The sequence below is a fragment of the Anabas testudineus genome, chromosome 9, assembly GCF_900324465.2.
Source record: "Anabas testudineus chromosome 9, fAnaTes1.2, whole genome shotgun sequence".
NCBI classification, from domain to species: Eukaryota; Metazoa; Chordata; class Actinopteri; order Anabantiformes; family Anabantidae; genus Anabas; species Anabas testudineus.
In genome coordinates, this window is record NC_046618.1 from 17345716 (window position 1) to 17373047 (window position 27332).

A 27332-nucleotide genomic window follows, 5' to 3' on the forward strand; every position below is an offset into this window, starting at 1 on the left:
GTCAGTTGTGAAAAATTTCGGCTCTTTGTCTCTAAATATTATCGATCAGTATTCCCAAGTTATCCATGCGACATAGTATCATAGTTGATTTTCATCAACTCGTAAATCATGTCATAGTAACAACAGTTATTGCTAGACAGACACGGAGCTGGGATGTCTATACCGGTGTTTGCCAAGTAGAATGACAGTAAAGGTGTAAGACACTGTGGTTTTGTGATCCTTAATTAACTAAAAAATGTACTTGCAATTTAAGATTATCACTTGCAAATATAAATAAATCTACTGTTAATAGTGTGTATAAGCCACTAACACAAAGAGAATGATACTATTGCACATATGCAAATAATGACTGTGTCAGACCAGGCATTAAAAATTCACAATGCACTTAACAAGCTTTCTAAGTCACAAAAATTAAGTAAAAAAAACATAATAGTTGCTGCTGTATTAAGTGCTCCAAGGTTGGAGGTCCAAGATGATGTGCCTGTCAACAAGAATAAACATCAACCTCTATTATCACTTAGGTGGTTGGTGAAAGCTACAGTATAATACACATGACATTGTTATAAAGTGCCCAGGCTGAACCCATGAATTCTGTATCCTGCAGCATCTTGGGCTGCTGTTTGAAAGTCACCATGTCTCAGCTGGATGTCACTTGGGTTGGTGGGGCAGCGTCTCTCCCTTCAGGGTGTGGTTCCTCATGCACATTATCACTCCTTACATATCTCCTTAGTCAATCTGTCTTTTTAAATTTAAATTTGTTGTTTAAATTAGCCTTATTTTATTTCTCAAACAGTAACAAATGTGAATATGTCTTTTTTTACTTGTGCCTCCTAGTGTGTGAGAATGTTTTCACTAACTTAGACTGGTCTCTTTTTATAGCAAGTTAGTTCAGTCATACAGTAGGACTACATAAAACAACATAATCATCCTTGTCTTTTTATTTTTATTAAGTATACACTTGAGCATGCAAGTGTACAATTCTGGTGTTACTGAAAGGCCACAGAGAAGAGTGCTTTCGAAGCTGTGAAGTACTTCAAGGAGTCCTCTAAATTCTACTTAAATAAGTTTATTGAAGTGTTTGTGAACAATTGTGATACAATCAAGAAACTGCAATTTTTTTTAAAACTCTATTTTTGTGGTAAATTTATCCTCATGTTAGACTACTTCATTGTAAGGGGAGATTGCTAACTTGTACATAAAGTCATAAATGAACTATTAACTGGTTGAGCAATGCTCTGAAGCAATTTGGCCAAATTTAATTACTCGTTTCATTTGCGTGGTTTTTTACAGTAGCAGGGTTTGGGACACATGGCAAAGAATTTTCTTTATGATTATGAGCTAGGTTGGAATATAAAATGTGCCGAGCTCTATCATGCTAGAATATCAAATATACACCTTATGCATCGTCAAAAAGGGGCTATTGAACTTGTTGAATCATTTTTACAGGCAGAGCACAGTTGGCACAAGGCAATTGTTACCTCTATAGGACAGCTGTGTGGTTGTTTTCAGCAGCTGGATTCAGGACAAAATTTAGTTCCACAATCACAGAGCCCACATTGCTGGAACACTGAGAGTGATTCTCTACACAACAGAATTGGCACAGTAATAGGTTTGGTATGTCTTGTAAAACTGATCCACCATTGTGTTTTCAATCAGTGAAGGGGAACTCCACATATAACTCATGTCTGACCTCGTACTTGATATCTGCACATATCCAATATGGAAATCCTTAGGAATATTTGTAGTCAGAAAACGACAGAAGGTTTTAGGTTTATATGTTAATAATGGCCTACATCAGTCAAGATTATTCTTCAGGAGAAGTGACAAAAGAACTTGAGAAATTTAAGATGATGGATTTAATATGGATTTAAACTGTCCTAGGACAAAGTTTTAATGTCATGTCTATCTGACGCAAGATGCGTCTGTCAAAGGACCTCTGTACTTGTCTATTTTCTTTACTGTCTTTGACCTTAAAGTTACTCCATAATTTTTTGAAAGATCTTTTAGATTAATGACATGGCACTGCAATGGGGAATTTAGTATTTAAATAAGAGAAACCAGAAAGGCATTGACAAAACATAATAAAATGTTTAGTATCAAAGTCAACTAAATGACCTGATCAACTCCAAATAGTAGTTGGACTGTACAGTAAGTATATCATAGGATTATATCACACAGACATCAATTGCACTACGTGATAGACATTGTCTGGACACTGGAAATATCACCTTACTTATATTATATTTACCTTCTTATGTTTGCCAAAGATATTGCTAAGAAATTAATTTATTTTATTTTAAGTCTTTCAGCCATTATAGGTCATCATGAATACTTTTTACAATGCATTAGAACCCATTATTATTAAACAGCTGCTGTATAATACAGTGGCTTTACTTACCATAATTGTTCACCCTGTGCTTGTCATTGTCGCGCATTGTCTTTTTCGAAGGGTAATTTTAAAAGAAAATCAAAACCACCTTGATAATTAATTAAGTTAGAATTTTACACAGATGGTTTTGATGGAAGATGCTGCATTCTGCCAAAGAGAAGGTGACAGAGGTCTTTATTTTTAAACACGTAGCATAAAGTGAGGTAACATTCTGCTGCTTAAATCTGGCGTGGTTACCATGGATGCTTAAGCAGGGAACATGACATGACCCAAAACTTCTCATGTGGCCTTTGAGGGAGGATCCATGTTGGTTTCTAACCAAATTATTTCACAGAACTCTTTTAGGACTCTAAGGACCCCATTTTAACTGATGAAAAGGTGCATTTCATGGAATCTTTGAGGCAAATTGGCCAAACAGTGCTGTCTTGTTACTTACTGAAAAAGCTGCACATGCTCCAGAGCTAATCCTGGAAAGTCTGATTTGTTTGTGAATATTTCATGGTTACATAAAACTTTAAAAAAGTACAGTATGTTTTATTCAGCAAATGTTTTGTACCTTGATGAATGCAAGATAGCTGAAAATGTTGAATAGTGAATACAGCCTATTGCACTGAAAAATGTGACCTGTATATTTTAATTTTGTTGTGTCACTAGTCTATGTGATAAATTTGCTTGCACCTATTGATATTGAAGTGAGATAGCAAACATGTAGACTTTGGACATCTGTCAACAGCTAACAGTTTGCAAAGCAAAAGTTCAAACAGCCCTTTGAAGTTGTGAGGGCCGGCCAATATGTCCTCACAATGATTGTGTTATCCACATAACATATTGAATGATGAAAAGATAGAAAGAAATGTACAGCGCTCTCACACAGAATAAAACTGTCAGCTTTTATCTTGTAAGGCCATTTGTCATTTCCATTGTATGTTCTCTTTCATTTGGAAAACATGCTTACATTTAGTGTAAAAGGTACTGTTGTCGGTTGTTGATGGTGGCCATCTCTCACCCTTGCTACCTTGACAGGAATCACTGGTGGCCACACGCATGCATCACAAGCACGAAACACCATGGTGATGTGCTGCTGCACGTGATAGTCAGAAGTGGTATATTTGCTCGTGCTCTGCTTACTATTACTTTTATTTCTGTTGCTATTATCGTTTTTGCTACAGTTAATGTCATTACTATCACTATTAGTATTATTATTGGTTGGTTTTGTGATGTTGTGTATTGAATTATTATTAATGTACTTATCAATTACATTTTTAATTATCATATTATATTATTTCTTCCTTTTTGTGTGTGTGTATTGTTGCAGGTTGTACAATTTTTAGAATTTGTCCCCCTCTGTCTCCCCCTTCCTCTCTCCCTTCCCTCTGTCCCCTCATTCTCCTGTCTGATCCTTAAGCTGGTAATATATACATACTGGACCATATTACACAGCAAATTAAAATTCAGAATCTTACTTATTGAACTTTGGCTGACTTTAGCAAGTGCCATATACATATTATACCACACACTGCGTGACCTGAAAACATGACATGAAAATAATGAACAGACCCGGTGACAAAGGGCAGCCCTGTCAGTGTCAAACACGGCTGAAGGTCTGATGACACGACCACAAAGTCGATAATCGACCTCCAACCTAGGGTGTCCTAGTGCCACGTGCTCTAGGAGGGTGTCCCATAAGGATGGGACACCCTTATACTTGAACAAGGTGTTTGTTATGGACAAGCTGTAACTAGACTAGACGAGACTAGTCAGACTAGAACCCACTCTCACTGTGGGCAACTCCAGAGTAGAAGAGGGTCCGACCTCTCTTGAGGATGTGAGTTCCAGAGCCCAAGCTGTGCATGGAGGTGAGCCTGACTATCTCTGGCTGGTACCACTCAACCTCCAGTACACCTTCAGGCTCTTTCCCCAATAGCAAGGTGACATTCCATGTCCCAGTAGCCAGATTCCTTGTCCAAGGAGTTGGTTGTTAAGGCACCCTCCGACAACTGCCTACAGTCTACCGGTGGGCCTACAGGAAAGTGGGCCCATGTCGCTGCTTCTGGCTGGGCTTGTCAGGGTCCCATGAGCGAGAGCCAGAACTCCAGGCACTCGCCCACCCCTACCCCAGCCCTGTCTCCACGCTGGGGAAGAGGTTAAGGATTTGAGAACTGCTCTTGGTCTGGCTCAACGCCTAGGACCTTTATGTCTTGGGAGACCCTACCAGGCACTTTAAACCCCCTGCTGCATAGCTCTTAGGGCCATTCTGGCACACAAACCCCTCTACCACTATAACGTGGCAGTTCGAAGAGGGGGGTTTGAAATAATGCTTAAAGATGGATTACAGTCAAAATAGCTCTCTAAACAAGTGATGGTACTTGAATAGCCACAGAACATTTAATTGATTAAAATGGACAAAACAACTGCAACCTGATTATCTCTGCTTATACAAGAGCTTCCTCAGCTCTTCCACTGAAACATTTGGACAGACTGATAGTACAGTTTCCTAGTTTCAATGCCTTAGTTGTTACTGACAATTGTTAAGGGAATTATTTGTCAGTAATACATATTGATGTTGGGACTGACCCTGACCTGCACCTGGACTATTGATTAAGACCCAATGAATGAAATGTGCTGAGATAAAACGATTGGGCCACACTTCAATAACACTTGTTCTGTCCAAGTGTTTTCCTACCCGTCAGCTGTTTGTAGACAGCAAGGCAATCCTGGGAATCTTGCTGATGCTGGAGACGCAGCATAAAACTTCATAAATTAAAGTGATTGCACGATTATCACATAAATTTCCTTGTTAAATAGATTTTACTTTCTCAGCAACGTGTGCACATTATTTGTGTGTGTGTGACAGGGAGAGAGTCACACAGTGAGATCCGTCTAAGATAACTTGCTCTCCATTACTTATATCAACAGCACAGATAATACGAGTGAGGTTCTTTATTACCGTCATTAGTTTTATTGCTGTTGTTAATACTACGGTTTGTTTCTCTGGCAATCAAATGCAGAAGAGATGAGTGATCAGTCACAGCTAGATTGGCTGCTTTGGAGAAATAACCTGGATGAAGCAGAAGGAGATGGGTATTGTGTGTGCGTGTGCTCGTGCATGTGTCAAAAAAGGGTAAAAAGCGAAGATGGAAAAGAAAAATCATATGAAAGAATGAACAAAATAATTGAACAAACAAATAGGCAGAGATGAGTTATTAGTCAAGAGAGATATACATGAAGGAAATAATATGGGTCGCCCTGAATTGTGTGTTCTCTGTGGACAGAAAAGGGATTTTAAATTTAATGTGCACAGAAGAGGGAAAAGTATTTTTTTAAAGTGGAAGGGTGAGCTTTTGCAAGCAGTTTCAAGATAACAGTGATAAAGCAAATGCAGTGAATGTTTTACTTTTCTTGCAACAAACAAACCACTGCTACTACAGGCACAGATTCTTTAATACTAATATTACTTTTTGTTACCTGCATTACCATTTTTGCTTAACTACAGAATCCTGGGCAAAAGACAAGACGTACTGTATTCTGTTGTGTTTGTTTTTGACTGCAGCTTTTTATCAGTGCATTAACTAGTCTAAGCAAAGAAGCTCAGCTCTGTCTTTGACTGGGCCAGAGCCATCTATACGACAATATACATTTACTGGTCCCTTTATTCGGTACACTTCTACAATCTAATGCAGTCCAATACAGCGGCTCTGCCATGAACTCCACTTTTACAGGGTTAAAATTTCTCAGCTTTTGTTGAAACTGTCAGAAAGTTGATTATTCTACTATATGTTTATTAATAAGGTCATAGTGAATGGTTGAGGTCTTTCTAATATTTGGGAACCTTATTTACCTTATTATTATTGTTATGGTTGTTAAAAAAGTGTGCAGTAGTGAATAATTCTGGGCCATATCATATTTCTACAATGCTCACATTATTTTGGCAGGACAATTGTGAAACTGAAAATACCCTGCACTCCCTGCGGTTTTAAAAATGTCCTTAAATATCTTAAATTCAACTCAATGAGTTACAGAGAAGTGGCAGAGGCCCATTCAGGAACAAATTCCAGCCTAGAAATATTTAATGGGATGTGGGGTGTTTGTGTGTTTGAATGGCTGAAAATTTTGCCAACCCTATTATGTTAAACTCAATATTGCATACACAATAGCTATCAGTCAGTCAGTTTGTCAGTTTAGCTGTAGGAGGCATGGTGTTGGAGTGCAAATATGGGGTTATTATTAGTTCTTAATTATGTTATTTCTACAGATCTGCCCCCAGTACTTTAAATAATATTTAGTAAAGCTTCCTCACATATAAAATGGTAAATAATCATTTTTCTCGTTGAAACTGTCATTTAGAAGTGGAGATTTCAATAGTGAAGCACTGAGCACTGGTGAGGTTCACAATTCTAGCATTTTAAGGTACAAAACAGGGGTGCACAAATGGCAGTTTGTACAAGTTCATATTTATTATAAATTATATAATTTCCTTACAATAGTTTATTAAAGAAAAACCCGTAAGCAGCATTTGGTGTGGGGCAATGTGATTTGGGGGGCAGATCCTCCTTGGTGCACCGCAATAAATGTCTAAAAATGCATCCGTATACATTTATTTCTGTTAAAATAGTGAAGTATCTCCTCTCAAAAGCAATCTTTGGCTGAGTACAGACAGTGGTTACAGAGACAGTTTAACTTAATAGACAAGTTACTCACATAATTAATGTTCAGAAAATGTAACGCTGATTAGCGTTATGAGGACACCTGATGACTATTGTGTCTTCAATTAAATATGTGAGATGGACATTAAATATGCATGTGAGACAGTGAAAACATTCTGTTTCTGAGCAGTTTGCTCATTATATGAACTTCTTATAAAAGATATCCGAGACCAAGCAAGGCATTACCCAAGGTTTATCAGTCAATGTTCTCCTCTGTGTGAATAGGAAAAAATGACCAATCATGTATCCCCATTGTTTGATAACTGATGACTGATAAAATTATTAATTGCTGTGAAAATATGGAAATCTGTTGGAGTAGTATGCCTTAACTTCAAAAAACAACTTTGGATACATTTACAGGGCCTGAATTTCAGCACAGGATTGTTGGTATAGCGCATAATTTAATTATTTCCTCAAATCCTTCACTGCTGTAGCAGCGTTCCTCACTAAGGTACAGTCAGGGTTGCCAAAAATATGTAAGTGTACAACAGCCAAGGTTGAAGTCAGCCATTAAAAAAACAAAAGTGCAAGTGTCAGCGTTAATGTTACACCTCAGGATCCTCAGACAGGTAATGTTAGAAAAATGAAACAACAGTGTAAAGACAAGTTTCAGGCTAACTGGCTCTAATATAAGCAACGGTGAAATGAGCAGCTTGATTTTTTAAAATGAAGCCTACTTTGATGCGCTTTCTACCAACTGATCTCTTTAAGCGTACTGAACTTTATGTCGCCACTCAGACTGTGACACAGCAGCTATATAGCCCATACAGCAGCTGTGAAAAGAAAACGTGAGGCAGATAACATGATGATGATTGCTGTTACTGATGGAGGAGGGGGGAAAAAACAGCCCTGAGGACTAGGATTTTAGAGAGAGGGGAAAAAAGAGTAAAAATAATCATTTAGATCATTTCCCCCCCCCCAAAATTTAAAAATCCCCCCTTATGTATATTATTTAATGGGGGAAATGAATTTCAGGCCCTGCATTTACATTAGGTAAAGTAGTGGCTTTTTCAGCATTTCTATCTTGTTTAAAAACAGGAACCAGCCAATCATATACCGATTCGGCTGATCCTGGTGATCACTATCAGCACTATGGCTGTAGAATCCCTTTTTAGCTAGATACCAAATACTATGACAACCGCCTGGCCTAGTTGTTGATGAAGAGCAAACTGCAGATGAAGGAATAGAGGAGAGGGCATCATTGTTATTATCAGATAGCATATGATGGGGAACATCCGGGACAGAAGGATGGCAAAGAAGAAAAAATTAAATCTGAGGACAGCAGATGATGAAGGAGGCAAAGATATGATTATAGAGAAAGAGAAGACAGGCAGTGAAGGGACAGGAGTTTAGAAGTGGATGTGTGTGAACAGAAGGGGTCTGTATTTCACATTACAAAAGTAGATGATTTTTTTTTTTTTTTTTTTTTTTTTTTTTTTTTTTTTAGGTCTTTGTCATGGTAGTTGAAAATTCAAGAGAGAGACAATGAGTAGTACAGAGATTGGGGAGTACAAGAGGCAGAGTTTAGGAGGAGCAGAAGAGAGAGAAGGATAACAGCAACACAGAAGAAGCCAAAGCAGGGTTTTGTAGTGCAATTAGAAGAGTTCTTACCCTGGGCCGCCTTTGGGGATGTTTCTGTTCTCCACTTGAGCGGCTTGTTGTTTTCTGCACAGCTGGTTGAGAGAAGGGAAGGAGCAGGGGGGAAACGAGACTAAGTGTGCACATGGAGACAAGACGTGAAGGCTTTGTGTTACCTTTTTTTTTTTTTTTTCTCGAAGAAAATACCCACAAACCTGTGAAACTTGTTTGCTACTTTGTTCTGCTACCCCTGTCAAGAACGTATGTAGATGTATGTTTCTTATTGCCGCACGCAGCCATCAAATCTTTATTATTATATTACACTTTTCCTGCGTGCACCTAGTTGCTTGTCGCTGTCAGAGTCTGGGGTTTGTCTTGAGCAGTTGACTATAGTTTTGTGGCTCTCAACCCTAAACCCTTCCAGTGGTGTTTGACAGGATTTTAATGTAGTTACTAAAGGAGGTCAGGGACGTTGCGGTTACGTGGCATGAACACTAACCATTAGCCTACCAGTGCTCTCCATCAGTGGTGTCAACTTCTCTAACCTCCATGTTGTTTTCCCCATGGCACTGTGTGGAAGAAAACTAATTTTCTGTTGCCCAAATAATGAGAAATATGCATAGTACCTTTGCAATACAATAAAATAAACAATAGTGAATAATATCAAATGTTAGATGTTGTTCTCTTATCACACAATATATATATTGTATCAATCAACCCTAATTTGCAATAAACTGGGCTGAACTGTTGACTCAGCAGGATCTCTTCATAATCAATAGAGGGCATGTGGTTCTTTTTTCTTTTTTTTTTTACTTTTATGCAGTCTAGTTAAAATGTGCTATTTTTAAAATAAAAACACCCAGATAAATGAAGTGACTTGACTTTGAATGTACTCACTGTAAAACAAAAATCACTGTTTTCAAAGACCAGTTCTTCATGGCTCCCAGCTCCACACCACACATTTCAGTGAGGGTGAACAAAACATTATCTTTATTCGTACTGATAGAAAGACCAGCAGAAGGGTGTGATAAAGTAAGTGTCAAGTTGTTCAGATGAGGAATATACTGCACGGGGAAACTGAAGCCACCAAATCACCTTTTTTTTTTTTTTTTTCTTGTTCTTTCTTTTCCTCTTGTCACTGTCTTTCTGTTGCAACTTGGGAGAATTAAATAGACACTAAACTATGTTTCTACAGGGCTATTTCAATAAAACAAATTATAGTAATTGTAGGTCACAGTAAAATTACAAGGCTGTTCAAAATATTTTCATAAAATAGTTCTTAATGTAGTTTAATTTATGCATATTGCATGCTAGTTAAAATATGCATAGGGTGTACTGAACATAGAGGTCAATTCTCGGGCTGTGGACAAACTGTGAAGCTCAAACTGCACTAAATGTGACCAAGAAACTAATAACAAGCCCAGCAATGTCCAAAAGAAAAAAAAAATCCCAACTAGAGCCCACAAAAAGCAGAAAGACGATGAAATAAATCACTATTGTTAATCTGTTATAGTAAATTGTAGCCAGTCTAATGCTGTAGCAGTGAACACGGAGAGTACAGTCTCTTTTGCTTCTCACAGTAAGTAACTTACGATTGTGCCCTTGCTAAAAAGAAACCTTATGTGCCTGGGTGTTTTTATTGATTCTACATCAATGCTTAAAAGGGACATGCAGCAAGAAAAGATTAAATGAAGGTCAACAGTAGATCTTTCAAGTAAAGAGTGTTGTTGCTGTACCTGCTTCTGTCTTTGTTGTAGACAACATATTCATGTATTACTTACATCCACCGTTAGCTCCTTCAGCTGTTACTGGACAAGACGCACAGTACACACTGTACAGGTTGCCAGTCTATCACAGGCCTGACGTACAGACACACACCAACATTTACACTCACATCCACACCTGTGGGTAAAGTCACCAATTAACTGCATGTCTTCGAGCTGTGGGAGGAAGCTAGAGTACTTAGAGGAAAATGTGAACGCCACACAGAAAAGCACCCACCTGACCGGTAGATTCAAACCCAGGTTCTACAAGTGCTAACCACTACATCACCATGGCACACTGCATTTAGGTCACTTTAAGTTTTATAAATGACTATAAACCAGTTATCTTACATCTATCTTGTACTCTAATGCAATTATTTATTTAACAGCAGCTTACTTACAATATAAATCCTTGGAATTATTCATTCTCCAGAGTGACTCTTAAGGTTTTCAGGCAGGGTTTATAATGATCCCCAAATCACTCCTAATTATGAAAACCATGTTTATTTTCCAGAAAGCAAAAACCCAGAACTTATTTTTGTCAGCATTGATACAAAAAAAGTATCTTCTTGCACATAACTTGGCATTTGACCGGAGGAACTGTAATTAAACGATGCTAAGGGTAAAGTTAAAAAATGTTAGATTTTCACAAAAAATGTCAGAACTAATGAGATGCCTTGAACTGAACTCTAATGTCTCTTAAACTTACAAGGACTGATTACTAAGCAGTTGCCCTCTGCTGCAGATTTCTGATTGGTCAGATGGGTCTCCATATGAACAACCCCCCACGAACAGATCCTTGAATTAACTAAAGACTACACTTTGTTTGCAAAAATGAAACCATTTGTTCTGTCTCCTGCAAGGTCTGGTTTAAAACATGAAGAGACATTTAAATGCGAGGCCACTGCCTCTAGCTCAGAACCCCATCTCTGCAGTGTATTACAAGAGGCTGTTCCCACATATGGATATTGATTGCCTATGTACTCCTGAGCACTCCAGAGCAGGTTGCTTTTACCTTACGTCAGTTTTGAAATTACCTGACATGATCACAAAAGTGGCTAGTGCTAGAGTCCCGTCAAGTTAGATTGGACTAAGAAACATCACCTTGTAGCTTAGGTTTCATTGGCTAAAGAAATGAGCTGTGCTGAAACTGATCTTTTTAATCACCAAGAGAGTTCAACACACCATTTGAACTCTGACCTTAGCAGTATATCTCTGCAAGTTATTTGCCAAGTTTTCTTGTTATTTTCATTTAGTTTCTGCATTTTTTGACCTCCTTTGGTGCCTTCAGTGAAAGTAGTAGTTTTTTGTTGATTTTACAACAGAGTTTTAGTTTGTTTTCCATTGGCTTTCCTCGAACAATATATATTTTCAAATATACAAATTGGGGTGAAATGCTGTGGTTCTTCATTTCTCTATTTGAACATTGTGTTGGATTAATATACTAACAGATGAACGAATGGAAATCAATTCATAGTCATCCCCAAATCTTGTCTTTGGTGGCAATAGTGTGTGTGCTGACAGATCACATTCAGATGAGGCCACTTGTGTGCTCAGCTTTCACCTTTACCTGTTTTGTCATGGAAAGTGAGATCTGTGCTTAAATTCAAGCACCTACAGCACTTTAAAGAGCTGAGGGAAAGTGGCCTCTTGTTCTGTTTTCATAAAATCATGTAAATGAGACCAAACATCATTCAACTTGTTCCTGGTTGTTATTCATTCCTGATTTTTGGTCACAGGCATAGGCTAGTACGAGATTCTGACAGTATGATAACCTTAAGCGGAAATATTGTGGTTTCACAGTATTAAGGTATATGTAATAACTGTGTAACTGTGATGCCAAAATGTGTGTGTGCTTTGGTAATATTTATAATACTGGATGAAACATACATGTAAACAATGTGGTACATGATATAATTGATTTTATGTAAAAATACATATTCTACTACTGCTTCTACTACTAAGAATAATAATAAATTATGCCATGATATTATGTCTGTGACATACATATAATAAGAGAGAGACAGAAAGAGAGAGCGAGTCGAGTTTGTAATTACTTTGCAAACACAAACTCACTGGTGCTCTCTGTGTTACACACAATCGCAGAGAGCCAGCAGGTCGTTGGAGACATACAGTGGTGGAAAACTTTTACAAAAGTATAGATAAGATAAGGCAGAAAAGAAAATAATTTACAGCTGATGAACCTAAAGACACTGCACTATTACAAATCATAATAACATATAATAAAAGTAGGTTTCACACATGCAGAATTGATATATTAATTATATGATTACCCTAGAGTATCTGCTTTTACGAACATGTTTGAATAACAAATTCAGATCTGCATTAAACCCAGGTCAAAGTATTTTCTTGTAATATGAAAAACCTAAAATGAAAACACTTTTTCCCTTATTTTTCAAATGTTTGATAGTCCTTGCTCCCGGAACTATTAACATTTCCAACAAACTTCATTGAGCTTCTTTAAAGCCTGTTTGAAATTAATTTTCCTCACTTTGTCTTTTTGCTCTCTTGCCAGACCTTTGTAGGTAGTGTGCTGTCTTGTTTTCATAAAACTCAAATTGTTTAGTGTTTTGAGAATTGGCCTTAGGTGTTTTGGTAATTTTCACTTTGCATAGAAGTGATAAAACAAAAAGGTAAACAGTGACACACTGTATTCTGTCAACTGTGCGCACACAGCAAGCGAGAGGAGGAGAGCGGTGGGGAATCACATAGAAAATTCACCCTTGACAGCCCACAGGCACCTCATAGAGTCCACCTAATCACCCTCACATGTCTCCTAGTCTCACTCTGACATATAACCACAGAGCCCACAGCCTTGATTGTATTAGATTTATCTGCCTTTAGAGTTGCGATCATGAGACCTCAATAAATTGCTTTCTTTCTCCTTCTCTGAGAAGGCCTTTAAACCATGTGGCAGAATTGCATACACATTCACAATACCTACCCTTTCAGAACTGGCTTATAAAAACTGGACATCAGTCTCCAAGATGGCACCTACTCACTTGAATTAAAATTGCAAGCTGGACTGACAAGACATAGAATTTCCTGGCTACTGTGTTTTCTTCAACACTGGGTGACCAGTCATTTGAACATTTAGTAAATTATCCACAGTCATTTTATCTCTTTTATTCATACATTGACACTTTAGTTAGCAATTAAAATGCAAATTGTTGGGGCTGCTCAACAGTGAAACTAAGGTCTGATACAAAATCACAGTAGCACCTAAGATCTAATATAATTAAATTAAAGAACACTAATACAATTGTAATTTAGTGTAGGCTGTGATTTTAAGTTCTGTTGACACTTTTTGCATGCAGGCCCTTTCGGATGGACATACCGTTTGTTCAGTATCATCATTAAGGTTTTAAGTTCAGCTTTGAAGGAACATCATATCTTTCTCTATAAACTCTGCTATGACCTGAGTGGGTTTCCCTTGGCATTGTTATTGTCTGAATTGACATGATTGAATTTTGTCAATTTTCTTTAAAATTGCTGTTAACTTGTGATGCCAGTTTTATAACACTTAAGTAACCCTAGTAGCACACTTTTTATATTAAATTTAGCAACAATTAGTTTTGCAGTTAATTACTCATGAATTGCAAACTAAGACTTTATGCAATAATATTTTGTATAATCGGTTTATACAATCGAATAACTGCATGAAAAGTGTGTGGTTCTGTGTTTATGAGCACGCTCTAGTAACATATTGCTTCATGGATCTTTTGAGGGACACTCTTCTCCACAACCTTTTTATTGAAAGTTCAGTTGCGGATCAACTACAGTGTGTATGTGCTGCACAAGGTCAGTGAAGCAGTCAGATGCCTCCCAATGATTTGAACTAACATTATCTTGTTAAGGGTAATTTTCTTACTTACTACACCTCCTTTCAGCTCATAAATCTTTTGACTTGATGTATTAAGTGGCATTTTGCTTCTCCTGTGCATCTTGTTCAACTTCAACCCTTCATCACTTCACTCACAAATTTGACCACTTTGCAAAGTAAACATGTCTGTGTCACATGACTGCTTCAGGTCTAATTTAAACTGCTGTCAAGTTGTTTTTTTTGTTTTTTGTTTTTTTTTTGTTAGTTTGATCATTAAAACTGCTCTGACCATGAACACAAATACAGATAATTATGTATCCCTCTGTCTCTCTTTAGTCATGTGTAGGTGAGACATTATTGAAGACCACACACACAAACATGGGCCTGCTCCTCAGCTGGACAAGGATTCTTACAATGTCCAATAAATTGTATATCATAGTGTAATAATTCTGCCACAGCTATCACACCTTACTTGAACCATCCTGACTCTGAGTGTATAATTTCAAATGTCAGTTTGTGAGAATGCTTATGGGTGCATTAATAATATGTACATTTTAAATATACCCTTATCATGTTGGTCAAGTCTTGCCAGTTGTTTGACTAATGAGTCTGTTATTGAATTATAGTCATAGAGGAAGAAAGTGTCCACTTTTTTTAACTTCTTGCATAGAAGTTATTATGCGCATTGTTTTTGTTTTAGGTATGTTAATATTTATTCTATTTTATTTTTATGCTTAATGTGCATTTCTTTTATTCTGATTAACAGGTTTTAACCTGATTAAGTTGACAGTATATTTTAAGATGTTCTTTTACAAAATTGAAACAATATAATAGAAACGGATGCAATAAATATAATAGGAGAACTAAAAATACAAGTCATGTAATCAGTGTAATACAAGTCATGCATGCACTTGGGATTATCAGTCCCCCAAAACTCTCCAGCCTTTGTCTCTTGTTGTAGTCATTTACTGGTCCAGCCTTCATATGATACAGTAAATTCTTTCCTTAAGTGAGCTATTTTCAGCTGCTGAAATATTTTGTTTACTGTACTGTATATACGCAGACACATGAATGTCAAGCTTGGCACTGAGTTCTGTTTTCAATTGGATCAGTGTTCTTTGCAGTAGTACACACATACAGCTTGTCTTTGTTGCTGCAAGAGGAGGACAGCTTAGGGTCAAAGATTAAATTAATGTTTGTTTTAAAGTTAATGCAAATTGCATGTAATATTAAGTGGATGTTATGTGGCAGCTGGTGTTGATCAAACAAGTTTATTATATTATTATAGTTCATTATCAGTGCAGCCTTTGGAGAAGTTTGATGTTTGACTTTGCACCGACACACACACACAGACACATTAACATACTATTGGCAGAAAATTTCTAATGTATTGGCTGCCAGTCCTTTCTGAATATTTTTGGTTCATGATTTAGTAACCAAACAGGACAGTTTCATAAGACATCAGGTTGCATTGTTCACATTGCTAGCTGTGTAAAACATATTAATAATATAGTTCATGAAGCTTCTGTTCACCTTGTGTTCTCAGATATTTTCTTGTTTATGAGAAATATACTGTAGCTCCAGTTATCATGCCTCCCTCCTCACCTCAGTCTGTTCCAACCAAGCAGATCGGCTCAGGTGTCTTGTATCCCACACTAGTTAATAAAATATCATGGCTGTCAGGGAGAGCTGAAAACTTGTTTAAAGGTAGGAGAGAGGGAGAAAAATAGAGGTGTGAAGGGGAAGAGATGATGGTATCTGACGCATAATTAGTCTTCTTTTTTTTTTTTTTTTTTTTTTTTTTGAGAATCCAGTGCGAGATAGAAACCTTTTTATCTGACAGTGTTAGATAAAAACGGCTCAGTGATCAGTGTAATTATCATCAGATCCTGTTAGTCAAAAACATGATGATCAGTGTAATTATCATCAAATCCTGTTAGTCGAATACAAGCTGATCTCTTTTTTTTAAGCATGTCTCCCTTTCCACCCTCTTGTTTTCCCTCAATCAAATCTTGTACAGTTTTTGCGTATGCTTTAATGTTGTTTACATGAAAGAACATCAAAAGTCCCAGCAGTTAGCTTTTTTCTTTTTTCATACTCAATTTGTCTTTCGCACATGCTGTTTTTTTCTGTCTGTGTCTTGTCTTTAATGAGATGTATGGGATCACTGAAAGGGCACGATCCATGTATACACAACTCTTAATACTCTGATGGAACTGAACTTGCAACCAAAATTATATTATTTACAAGTTACTATTTTCATTTTGTCAGTTATTTTGTTATCACTAAAATATTGTGGTGCAGTTTTGAGTCTATAATACCAATACTGTATTATAAAGTGTGGGTGTATTTTAAAACCTACAAGGCACAGCACTGGTTTGAGGTGCCTGAACATATTGTCCATTTCTATTTTGCACAAACACAAACAGCACATAATGATTATGCCAATGTGAATCTCTACTACCTGCTACTGTTCAGTTAGCATCAGATAGAAATTTAACTTCACACCTGCTTCCTCATTTGCTGCCTGCACATTATTCAAGCTGGTCTTCCCCAGCACAACCTTGACTGACACATCCAGTGCAATGAATTTTCCATTCCTGACAGATGACTACAAAACTAACGAGAGTTGAGGAGATGTCTGTCAAGCATAGCCACGCTGTTGTGATGGGAGGGCTGACCAGCAATATTAAGTGGAAAAAATCAGTGCACACTGTTTAACAAAAGTATTTACTTTAAGAACTCAAGCATTTGTACATTTTAACTTAGTTTAATTGGGCTGTTTTTTGGGGCAGTGCATTTATAACAGTAGAAGACATAAGCATTACAATTACAATCACAATTACAAATACTGTTAACCTGGCTGAAACATAAAGACATTTACACCAAAAATACGTCAACATAAACATTGTCATGGAAGAAAAGTATATTTTGAAATATGTAAATAGACCGAAGCAGGGGAAATTACATGAAAGGAAAGGTAACAAAAATTTGATCCGGGACATCATCGGCTCTTATGGTAAATTCAGTGAATAGCTTCATTTTAAAGCTAAAAATGCCTTTGTCAGGCATTTTAATGCTGTTACTGTACCAAATGCAGCTATTTCATAAATTTGCCATAAATGTTGACATGGTGCAGGAGCTGATTTTCATTCAAAAGAGGATTATGTGATCATTAAAGTAAAAACTGTTTGAAGCTAAAGGAAGGATGAGAGCATAGAGTAAAGGTAAAAAAAAATCCTTTTGTTGTGGGAAATCAATTATACTCTCTGGCTCCATGACGCAGCTACTGATTCACACATTGATTTTCTATGTGTATATGCAGTAAAAAGAGACGACTGACGCATCCAGGTGAATAGTTGAGGGTTTTTATGATATTAATGTTCTTTTTGAACATTCTGGTTTACGTGCAGACTGTAAATAAAATCCTGTTGATGTCCCTGTAGCATTATCTCTTTGCCTTCTCATCAGAACCCCCATTGGATTGTTTAGGAAGGCTCATAAGCATGTCAAAGACATTCTATTAATATAGACAACTGTATTTTTTTGTCTACATGTATCCTTTTATAATCCCTTTACATGTATCCCTTCTACAGTGAGGCACAGATTTAGATTTTCTCCTCTGCTGGACGGCCCATTCTTTGTCGATTTGTCACAGTTATTATAGTCACAGATTGACATGCTATTTTCACACCATTTAATACAACTCGCTGAGTGAATATTGTCCCAATAGGTCAGTTACTAATAGAGTTGACCTGTGGTGATATGTTGGACTAGTGATTACGGGTACCTGTCACTGTTAACAATGGAGTGATTTTTGTTCCTGTCTAGGCCTTTATAACAAAGTTTTTAGTTATGTAATAAAGTATCTGGTCATTTCCACTATCATTTCACTCAGATTGATGTAATTTATTTTATTGCAGTAAAATTGTTATTAAATAACATTCGTTGTTGTCGTTGGTGTTTCTCTTGATTGACAGGTCATTAGGCAAATTAGTAAATTGCATCCGAGAAAGAGCAAGCAATTTAACTGTACATGGAAAAAGACAGGAGATGAACACTTTCACGATAAAACTTTCAAGGTAGTTATTCCTTATTTATTGTATTCAGGCTAAATTTCAGACAGGACTGTTTACACAACAAACTTGGATTGCAAACAAATTATTACTGCCTGAAGTGCTGCAGCTGCTTTATTGGGAATTTGACAGAGATCAGTAGCAGGTGAGGTTTTCTGAATAAATACTCATTTGGCATTGATTGATGACCCAGTGTTTTTATCTGACAAATACATAGGGAACATAGTTGCAGGATTAATATCTTGTCTTGACATTGCATACCTTTATGTCCATAGTAACATGTGGCTTTTCTTGTTATTAGTGATACTAAGGTCTTTCCATGTTCTTTATGTTTTTGCATTTAATAGTAGTCTATCTACCATTCTGGAAAGGTCTGATTTACGTTTTTTCTGTCTGTAGCTAGATACAGATTTGGAACAGTGGTTTTCTGTACCTTGAGTAGCCAAAAAATAGTTTGACAAAGAAATCTGATCTGATTCCGATTCTTAACTCTCCACATCTGACTCCTTTTCAAATAGATAATTGTATTTGAAACCCTCACTAATCACTGAGTGGTTATGGGAATAGACATGAATGAGCTTTGCTTATCACATTACTGCTCTGAAATTATCCTTAGTCTAATCTGACCTGGCAGCTTTAATAGCTCCTGATTTTTAATTTTTTCTCATAATGGGACCACTTAGGTCTGGGCAATCACATTAGAAACTACATCATCTTAATTAAAGGCTAGAATTGATCAGTTAACTTTTGACAGGAGGAAAAGCTACAAAAGCATGAATATGATGACTGTATGAAGGACCCTAAGACCTACATTTAAATACTTATGTTTGTAAATAGTCAGTGTGTGAATTCTTATATTGTATGTTGACAGGTGAACCTGTGTTTGGGCAAACGTCTTGTTTGTAGTGGTACATCAGTCTGGCTTGGTCATACTGCAGTCTAGCTGTTTCCATGTGGTCCTGTATTCCCTCTGGAGTGGCTTATATAACCCCATTAGAGCCTTTGCTGATTCTGGCTATGTAATTTAGTTTTACACCCTTTACTCCCCGTTTTGCTGCCTTGTCTCCCGCATCACCCTCTGCACCTGCGAAGCATCACCAAGCACTGGGAACCTCTAACCGATGTCTTAATTCCCACTGGACTTGGTAATGAATGTGGGAACTTGAGCCAGATGAACTGGATCTCCCCAAAGGGGAGGATTAAGTTTTAATTAGCAAAGTTAATGGGACAGAGTGGGATCACCAGAGTGGGAGATAGATATGTAAAGGAAAATCTCCAATTGTACCTAATGAAACTCCTGAATTTGATGGGTGTAACCACAGAAAGAGTAATGAGAAGACAATTGATACCACAGGATGACAGTATAGTAGGCTAGTCATCCCTTTGCAGTAGAACAAGGCTTTACATGAAATTAAAGGGAAGCTCTCACAGGATTGTGGCTTTTGTACTGGCACAGCTCTCTTTGGAGGGTGTGCACAGGCTCTTGATCTCTATTAAATCTACCTTAATCTCAGATGATTACTCATTTGAGCTCAACAACAGGCAACACTATCAATTAGGTAACTTATTTAAGTAGATCGTATTACATTCTGACCTATGTTGCCAACTCTCATTACTGGGTTTCTTACTGGGAAAGAGGCCAGCATCAGTTACATAAGAGGTGTTTTTCAGCTGATGGCTATGTACCTGTTTTTAATGATTTATAACCCACTAGTGAGTGTCTGCCCCACTCTACCTGTGCATTGCTGAGCACAGGCAACCCTGAGTTACCCTCAGTCTCTAACCTCTTAAAGGCAGTTCTGTCCTTGTTTTATTCCTGCATGCATACAGAATGGAGCACAAAAGTTTTAAACTAAAGTTTGCCTAAACATGTACAAGGATACAATTGGAAACTAACACAAGGAAACCAGCAGCAAGAAGCTATTTTCATTTAACATAAAAAGAATGAAGGAACATTTAGAGAATTTGAGTTGGTGAAAGGGAAAGAAGCGTTGGTTAGATGGTTGAAATTGTAGCTATGGGCACCAGATGATAGATTGGTGAGTGCCAACACTCCCCTGCCAAGGACAAAATTAAATTTGTGTCGCACTGAGATTGTGTGTGTGAGTGGACATATATTTACTGTCCTAAATTAGAGAGAAGAAGCCTTTTCTCAAACCTTGTACTGTTTCAACACAATGCCATATGATATACTCTTTATTTTCTTCTTTTTTCTTCTTTTTTATTACCAATCTTTTCTTTGGTAGATTTCTGGGTAGAAGTCAGCAGAAGCCTCACCATGGTTCAGGAGAAGAAAGACGACATAAACAGAGACATGCTCCTTCCAGCGATTGAACAGAATAGACCTGCTGTAAGAGCACTGCATGCACGACTCTCTCCCACTGTCATCTCCCACTTAATCCATGTGCACACATCCCAAACTCTTTGTTCCTCACAATCACGAGAAAACATGCACAGCCGCATGTGCTTAATTCTTTTGATGTTTAAAAATCACAGGATGTAATGCATCAGTGAGTCATACTGATTCATCAGAAAATTAAGATCATTTTTAAATGAACTTTGACATTTTAGAAAATATGGTTATTTGATTATTATTTGTAATTAAATGTGAATATTTATACCAGTCTCATGTGCATGTTAAGTATGGAGCTGCAGCCTGGAGGCAGTTAGCGTAACTTGTGATAAGAGATGAAGGCAGAGGGGAAGAGGCTGACCTTTCCTTATCCTGAGTTAAGAAGGCTTTCTGCAACTCTAACCCTCACAAATTAACAAACTGATTTGTCTTTTATTTAATCTGTACACAGATATGTAAAAACATTTTGTGGTTTTATGGGTCCTTTTCAGGTGAACAGTTGTGGGAATTTAGACTGGCCAAGACAGAAGATAGTCAAAAGTGGCAATATCTTTTGTCACATATCCATGTGAGACACCATGCTACAATGACAATTGTTTACTAACCAACTTGTAGAAACGAATGTACATTTATGTAAACTGAAAACATACTGTACCTCAAGCTCTCCTTTGGAAATGGCCTTCCAAGTTGGCCCTAGCCATTTTATGCTTTATGCTATGCCTACAGTTTACAACTATTGTGTTGCAGATGGATGACATAGACGAATAAGGATATATGGACTTGTTTCATAGCAATGCAAGGACTAAACCAATATGATACAACTCCAGAAAAGATTTTTTTTTAATCTGCCCTAAGAATCATCTGAACAGATTTTGCTTGCCGTTACTCTTCCACCTACCATTAAGAGAACCTTTCCTAATGCTCTACCAGTGTAAGTGATGGGTACTTACTGCGCAATTGTAACTGATGGCACAACAACCATTCTGTATAAGGTGTACTAATCTTCCTGTCAGTGCTCCTCATTGTGGCGTTTGCTGTCTCACATTTTCTTGTGAAAGCGTTGCTGCTTTTTGGGCTTAAAACATTATTTCACTCTCAAAAATAACTTTGATAGACAATTCAGTGCAGCTTTAAGACTAGCATGTCTTATTATTTTTGTTCTGTGTTGAGTTTCCAAACATCTCAGCTTATGAATGCGATGCTTTGTGAAAATTCAATGGTTCTGTCATCAGACCCTCACTTGAGCACATGAATGTACCACCAGGAGGGATTCACAGATCACGCCATGGTTCTAACGCTATTAAAACAAATACACAAACGACCAACAAAAAAACAATGTGGATGTGTTTTTCCTATGATGGATTAGTTATGTTTCAAAGATCTTCAAATTTGAATTTTATAATTGCAGAATATGAATATAGAAATTCACTGAAACCACTGGGCCCCAGGAAAGCGGGGAAATAACAGTGCCATGTGCATAAATTTCAACTTCAAAAATGTGTTTGTAAAGTCTCACATGGACTCCTCTCACTCTTGCTGCTTACTAATGACGTTAATGGAATGACACATTGGAGGAAAAAATGTCTTGTATATTAAAAACTAATGCATTTGAGTAGACAGTGTCTGTTATGTTGTGCCATCTGTTGCAGAATGATTCCACTAAAGTTTGCTGAGTGAGATTTTGTGCTGTGTTAGCTGACTCCCAAAGCTTTTCATATCCTTTATATTCCATGCTGGGGTTAGTTCGCATTTGGTGACTCAGGTTAGTGGTTGTTAGTTGCTGTCTTTTGCACAACATCTGTGATTTGTGATTTTGCCTCCTGGCACTGTTTGTTCAGTCATTTAAACTTTAGGCAGACAACTAAGCTAGTTTAATCTGTGCTGCATAGACCATGTAAGCCTATATACAGACTTTAAAAATTGTGCACCTGTCCTTTAAGGCGCAGAGATTAGTCAGTGAGTGAGAGTCTTACTCTGCTCAATAAAGTGAAAAATCTTTTTCCTTTTTTTTCTTATTTATTAAATAAGGCAAAGGCTGGTATGTGATTATAGCTTAATGACACTAAAGCTGCTTTCACACATGTACTGGAACCCTGAACTTCTCCGGACTTTACCCAGGTGGGCTGCATGTGTGAACATAACTTTTTGCGTCATGTTGTTCCTCCTATACACTTTACACAGAGAGCACCACCTCACCACCCCAAAACGAAATGGTCTGTACCCAAGTGATAGTGCATGTCTTTCTCCTGCTGTGTGCTGCATATATGAATTCACAACTTCACACAATGTCTGAACATGATTCTTCAGACATTGTCCAGATTGCATATGTGAACACTTTGCCTACTTTTACACTTTTTTTCTGAGCTAGTGAGGTTGTATAAATTATTAATAGTCCAAGCTTTGTCATTACAGTAATGTTGTGTCTTTAAATCGACCTTTTCTTGGCAAGGCACTGACTTAGTTTGCAGCTCTGTTTTCTGGAATCTGTCATTATCAGTCAGCCAGGAGAAAGTGTCATTAATTTTGGGAGATTCATCTAAACAGTGTAATCAATCTGAATCCTAATTGGCACACAACAGCCCGCACACAGACAAACACACACAGCATATTGATTAATGGACATTTTATGTTTTTTATCATAGTATAAATATTAGTACAACTGACCAGCAGTCAAGCTGCAAGGGAATTTGTCTTGTTGATTATTATACAGTACACAGTCTGTGTTCCAGTTCATGAGCTGTTTATGTCTAATACTGGGTCTCATATAGGGCCTTTATTAATATTTACTGCTCTGCAAGTTATTGCATGCTCCCATGGATCTAGAGTTGCAGCCTTACAAATTGCAGCAACACAAAACTCATACCTAACACGACTAAATCGACGGCAAACATATGAAGCAGAGAAAGGTGGTGCCTTTGCAGTTTTTTTTCCCTGAAGAGCAGGTGAAATCAAATGTAGTAGCTGGAAAGACTGTTCACTTATATGCATTCTAGAAAACCAGGTTAGAAAACCAGGGTAAACTGGTAATTCTCAGGTAATGAGAGAAAATGCTACATGCGCATGCCTTAATCTGGTTACTGTAAATATGTGCATAAATTCAGCAGCTCAGAAATCAATTTTACTGACATAATTTTTGGTAAGAAGGTTTTTTTATGTGCTGGGTGGTTACCAGTGCAGTGAAAGAGGCTTTATTAATTTACTTAACTTGTGTCTTAATTTTACAAATGGTTAATTCTTCAGCTGTGGATAAAGTAGATTGGCAGTGCTGTGAAAAATACTTTTCCCTGTGTGTATTTCATGCCAAACTTTCAGACATTCAAAATAAATCTAACATAAAACAAACCAAAAACAACCTGCGCAAATACAAAAGTAAGTTTAAAGCAAAAAGGGCATGTAGACAAACAAACAGCTAGACTTGCCCCCCTTAGTTACTACATCCAAAAACTACCAAACTGCACCGATTAGTCTAGGAAAGGTTTTTATTTATCCATAGCATAAGGCACCTTCTACAAAGATAGTGAACTGTCCAGAACTGACCACACTGTCGACTACTGTCCCACAAAGAATCCAAGGAAAGCCTCTGTGACCTCAATTAAGGTCAGTGATTGTGACTCACTATCCCATAGATACCAGGTAGAAATTACATCTATGGGGAGTGGTGTTTCAAAAAGCAGTGCTAATGCAGAAGAACATTAAGGCTCGTCTGAATATTGGGGGATGGGCATTTTAAGCTAAAAAGCAATTCGATTTTTGATGGGAACCATTATAAAAATATTCAGTACCCTCCCACCCCTCCGCTCACACACGCACGTACACCATAACCACTACCATCCACCACTCACACATTGAACAGGTTTTCAGCCGTAAGCTTCTCCGGCATTGCTTTACTCTGAAGAACAGTGCTCTGTATTTTCCAGTTGTTTATATAATGGCAGGTGACACTCGCATTATCATTATATAGTTTATCCTGTGACTATTCTCATTATTTACCAGCGCCGGTAAAAGGAAACCATAGTCACATTAAATATTTAGTTGTTTTAAAAATGATTTACTACTACTAACTAGACTCTGTGATCCTCTAACCCAGGGGTCAGCAACCTTTAACACCCAAAGAGCCATTTGGACCCGGTCTCCCAAGGAAAAGAAAACTCTGGGAGCCGCAAATACTTTTTGACATCTAAAATGAAGATAATAATGTTTTTGTTTTTTTTTTTACCTTTATAGTTGCTTTTACAAAGCGTAGTGTGTTTCTTATGACATTTATGAAGTGCTACAGAGAAAATTAAATTTCATTTAATAAACCCATTTTGAACTCTCAAAAAAATAGCGACCAAAAAAAAAAACGCCAAGTTTAAGGTCTTTTTCAAATAAATCAAAAAGCTGAACTGAAATTATCCACGTAGCAAACAAAATACCGTGAGCGTCATCCTTATATCCGGTCTTGGAAGGTTCTCAGTATCACTCTATTTGTGATTCTATATTCAATTAAATACTTATAATTTATTTTCCCAAGCCACACGGAGGATATAAGGATGAAGGACCCCTGCTCTAACCTTTTAGGCGAATGTTCTGTGAAGGTGTGGTTATCGGCGTAAACCAAATAGAACCGAACAAAAACAACATTACTGCTGTAAAGCGTGGAGGTAGCATTGTAATGTTGTGAGGATGGTTTGCTGCTTCAGGGCCAGGGTGCCTTTCCATAACTGAGCGAAACATGAATTTGGCTCTACACATGAGAATGCTGCAGGAGAAGGTCAGGTCATCAGTATGTGAGTTGGTGGTCAAGCAGATCTGGGTCATGTAGCAAGAGAATGATCCCAAGCATAAGAGTAAGTCGATGTCTGAAAGGCTCAAAACAAATAAAATAAAAAGCTCTGGAGTTGCCCAGTCCGGACTTAAACTAGCTCAAAATCCGGGGGTGGTTACTTTTTCACATTGGTGATTTATTTTTTTCCGTCTGTCCCTAGTCTGTCCAAGAAATCTGATTTGTTGAATGCACAAAATAAGGTCAATGACCTTGTCATTACCATTATTGTCCCAGCCTAACACAAAGTCCTGCTATAAAGCCTTATTGCATCATAACCCTTAGGTTATTTTTTTTGTTTCTTGTGTTTTAGAGTTGATTCAACTGTGTGTTCATTTTGCAGGCTGTGTTTGTTGTTGTTGAACTGCATTGCCTTATACAAAAGGCTGTTTCTGTTACTTGGCCTGGCCTCATAGATATTATTGGAGTGGGGTGTTTCCTTCTTTCTCAGTTGTCATGGGAATTGAAGATCAAGAAGAATCTGAAGACTGTGCCTCCCTGTCTGGGCAAGTTCAGGCCAACTGTGGGCCAGTGTTGCCACCAGTGCACCCCAGACAGTCTGGTGAGTATGAAAGAAAAGTAAAATGAGGCCAATAGAACAAGAGGTAGGCTGTATGTTTGATGCCATTAAGTTTTTATTAATACAGTATAATTAAGTTTTGTGACTTTTTTTTTTTTAAGTCTGAATAATAACAAACAGTTTAGTGACTAAAAAGATACTGACCTTACATGACACACTAAGCTTGTTTAGTGAGTTTAAAAAGACTTTCAGACTGGGTTGATGCTGACAGCCACATCCTCTGTTTGTGTTTGTGTTTTCTGTCACGGTGTAGCGCAAGAAACTTGGACAAAACTCTTCTCTTGGCTTCCATAACCTGCTGAGTGTCAACGAGACACACACCAGGTAATGATAGTATCTACAGTGTTGAGACAGTCTATTTTTCAGTCCCAGCACACTCACTTATGTCCACTTTCTGCCTCTGCATTGTGTGTTTTCAATCATAGGTATCGAGGATGGTTGGTGCGGAGGGTGTGCTGTGCACTGTTTGTGAGTGGGTGCAAGGTTTACGCAAGTCCTGTTAGCAACAGACTGGAGAGAGTCTATGAGAGCAACAGGTACCCGAGGGGAAAGACAAGGAAGAGGAGAAAAGTAGAAGAGTAGAAATGCCAGAGGAGAGTGAATAAATGATAGCCAGAGATCCAGAAATTGAAACAGTTTTCTGCTGTTCTGGAGAGAAGGAAAAAGAAAGAATGGGAGGTGATAAGAAACAAACAAAGATAGAGAAAATGAAGGCTATCGCGGGGACTGTGCAGAGTGAACGAAGAAAAATGGGATGACTTGGGACGGTTGTCACACTTTCCCTATCTCTGTCACTGAATCTTCAGTTTGTGTCTGTTGTTTTCTCTCCTTCGGTGTAATTGAGTTTAACCTTTATGTAACCTCTTTACTTAGAGATGTTGTTGTTGTGTTGTCTTAGTGGAAGGCGGGTGTTTGTCTGTATGCAGCACAAAAGAGACTTTGTGTTGAGTTAATCCTGATGTCCTGTGACCATGTGTTTCAGGGTGCAGGAGGGGCTCACAGCAGAACACAAAGCACCTGATGGGGGAGGCAGCCAGGGGAAGCTCAGTTGCATCTCAGCATTCCTCCCCCTTATTAACACCTGCATTTCCCCAGTCCTCTTACGGTTTGTGTATTTATTTGTGGAGATCGTTACTTATAGTAATAATATAATTTAATAATACAGTATGTGTATATTAATTATTTGAAGCTGCCATATGCAACCTTTCTCTTGGAAGTAACAAGAAGTAAATTAATTATTTT

The 27332-nt window shown here is 37.6% G+C and overlaps 1 protein-coding gene across 2 annotated transcripts in view; it reads left to right on the top strand.

The window, feature by feature from the left end:
• The window catches only part of gpat2 (glycerol-3-phosphate acyltransferase 2, mitochondrial), a 93181-nt gene that overhangs the window by 40684 nt on the left and 25165 nt on the right, over nucleotides 1-27332 (top strand). Inside the window, exons 2-6 of one of the 2 annotated variants that reach the window (XM_026342554.1) lie at nucleotides 20600-20703; nucleotides 25962-26072; nucleotides 26344-26414; nucleotides 26516-26626; nucleotides 27073-27195. In XM_026342554.1, coding sequence (XP_026198339.1) covers nucleotides 20632-20703; nucleotides 25962-26072; nucleotides 26344-26414; nucleotides 26516-26626; nucleotides 27073-27195 — 488 coding nt within the window. In that variant the 5' untranslated portion in view covers nucleotides 20600-20631. The other variant, XM_026342555.1, reaches the window with a different exon arrangement.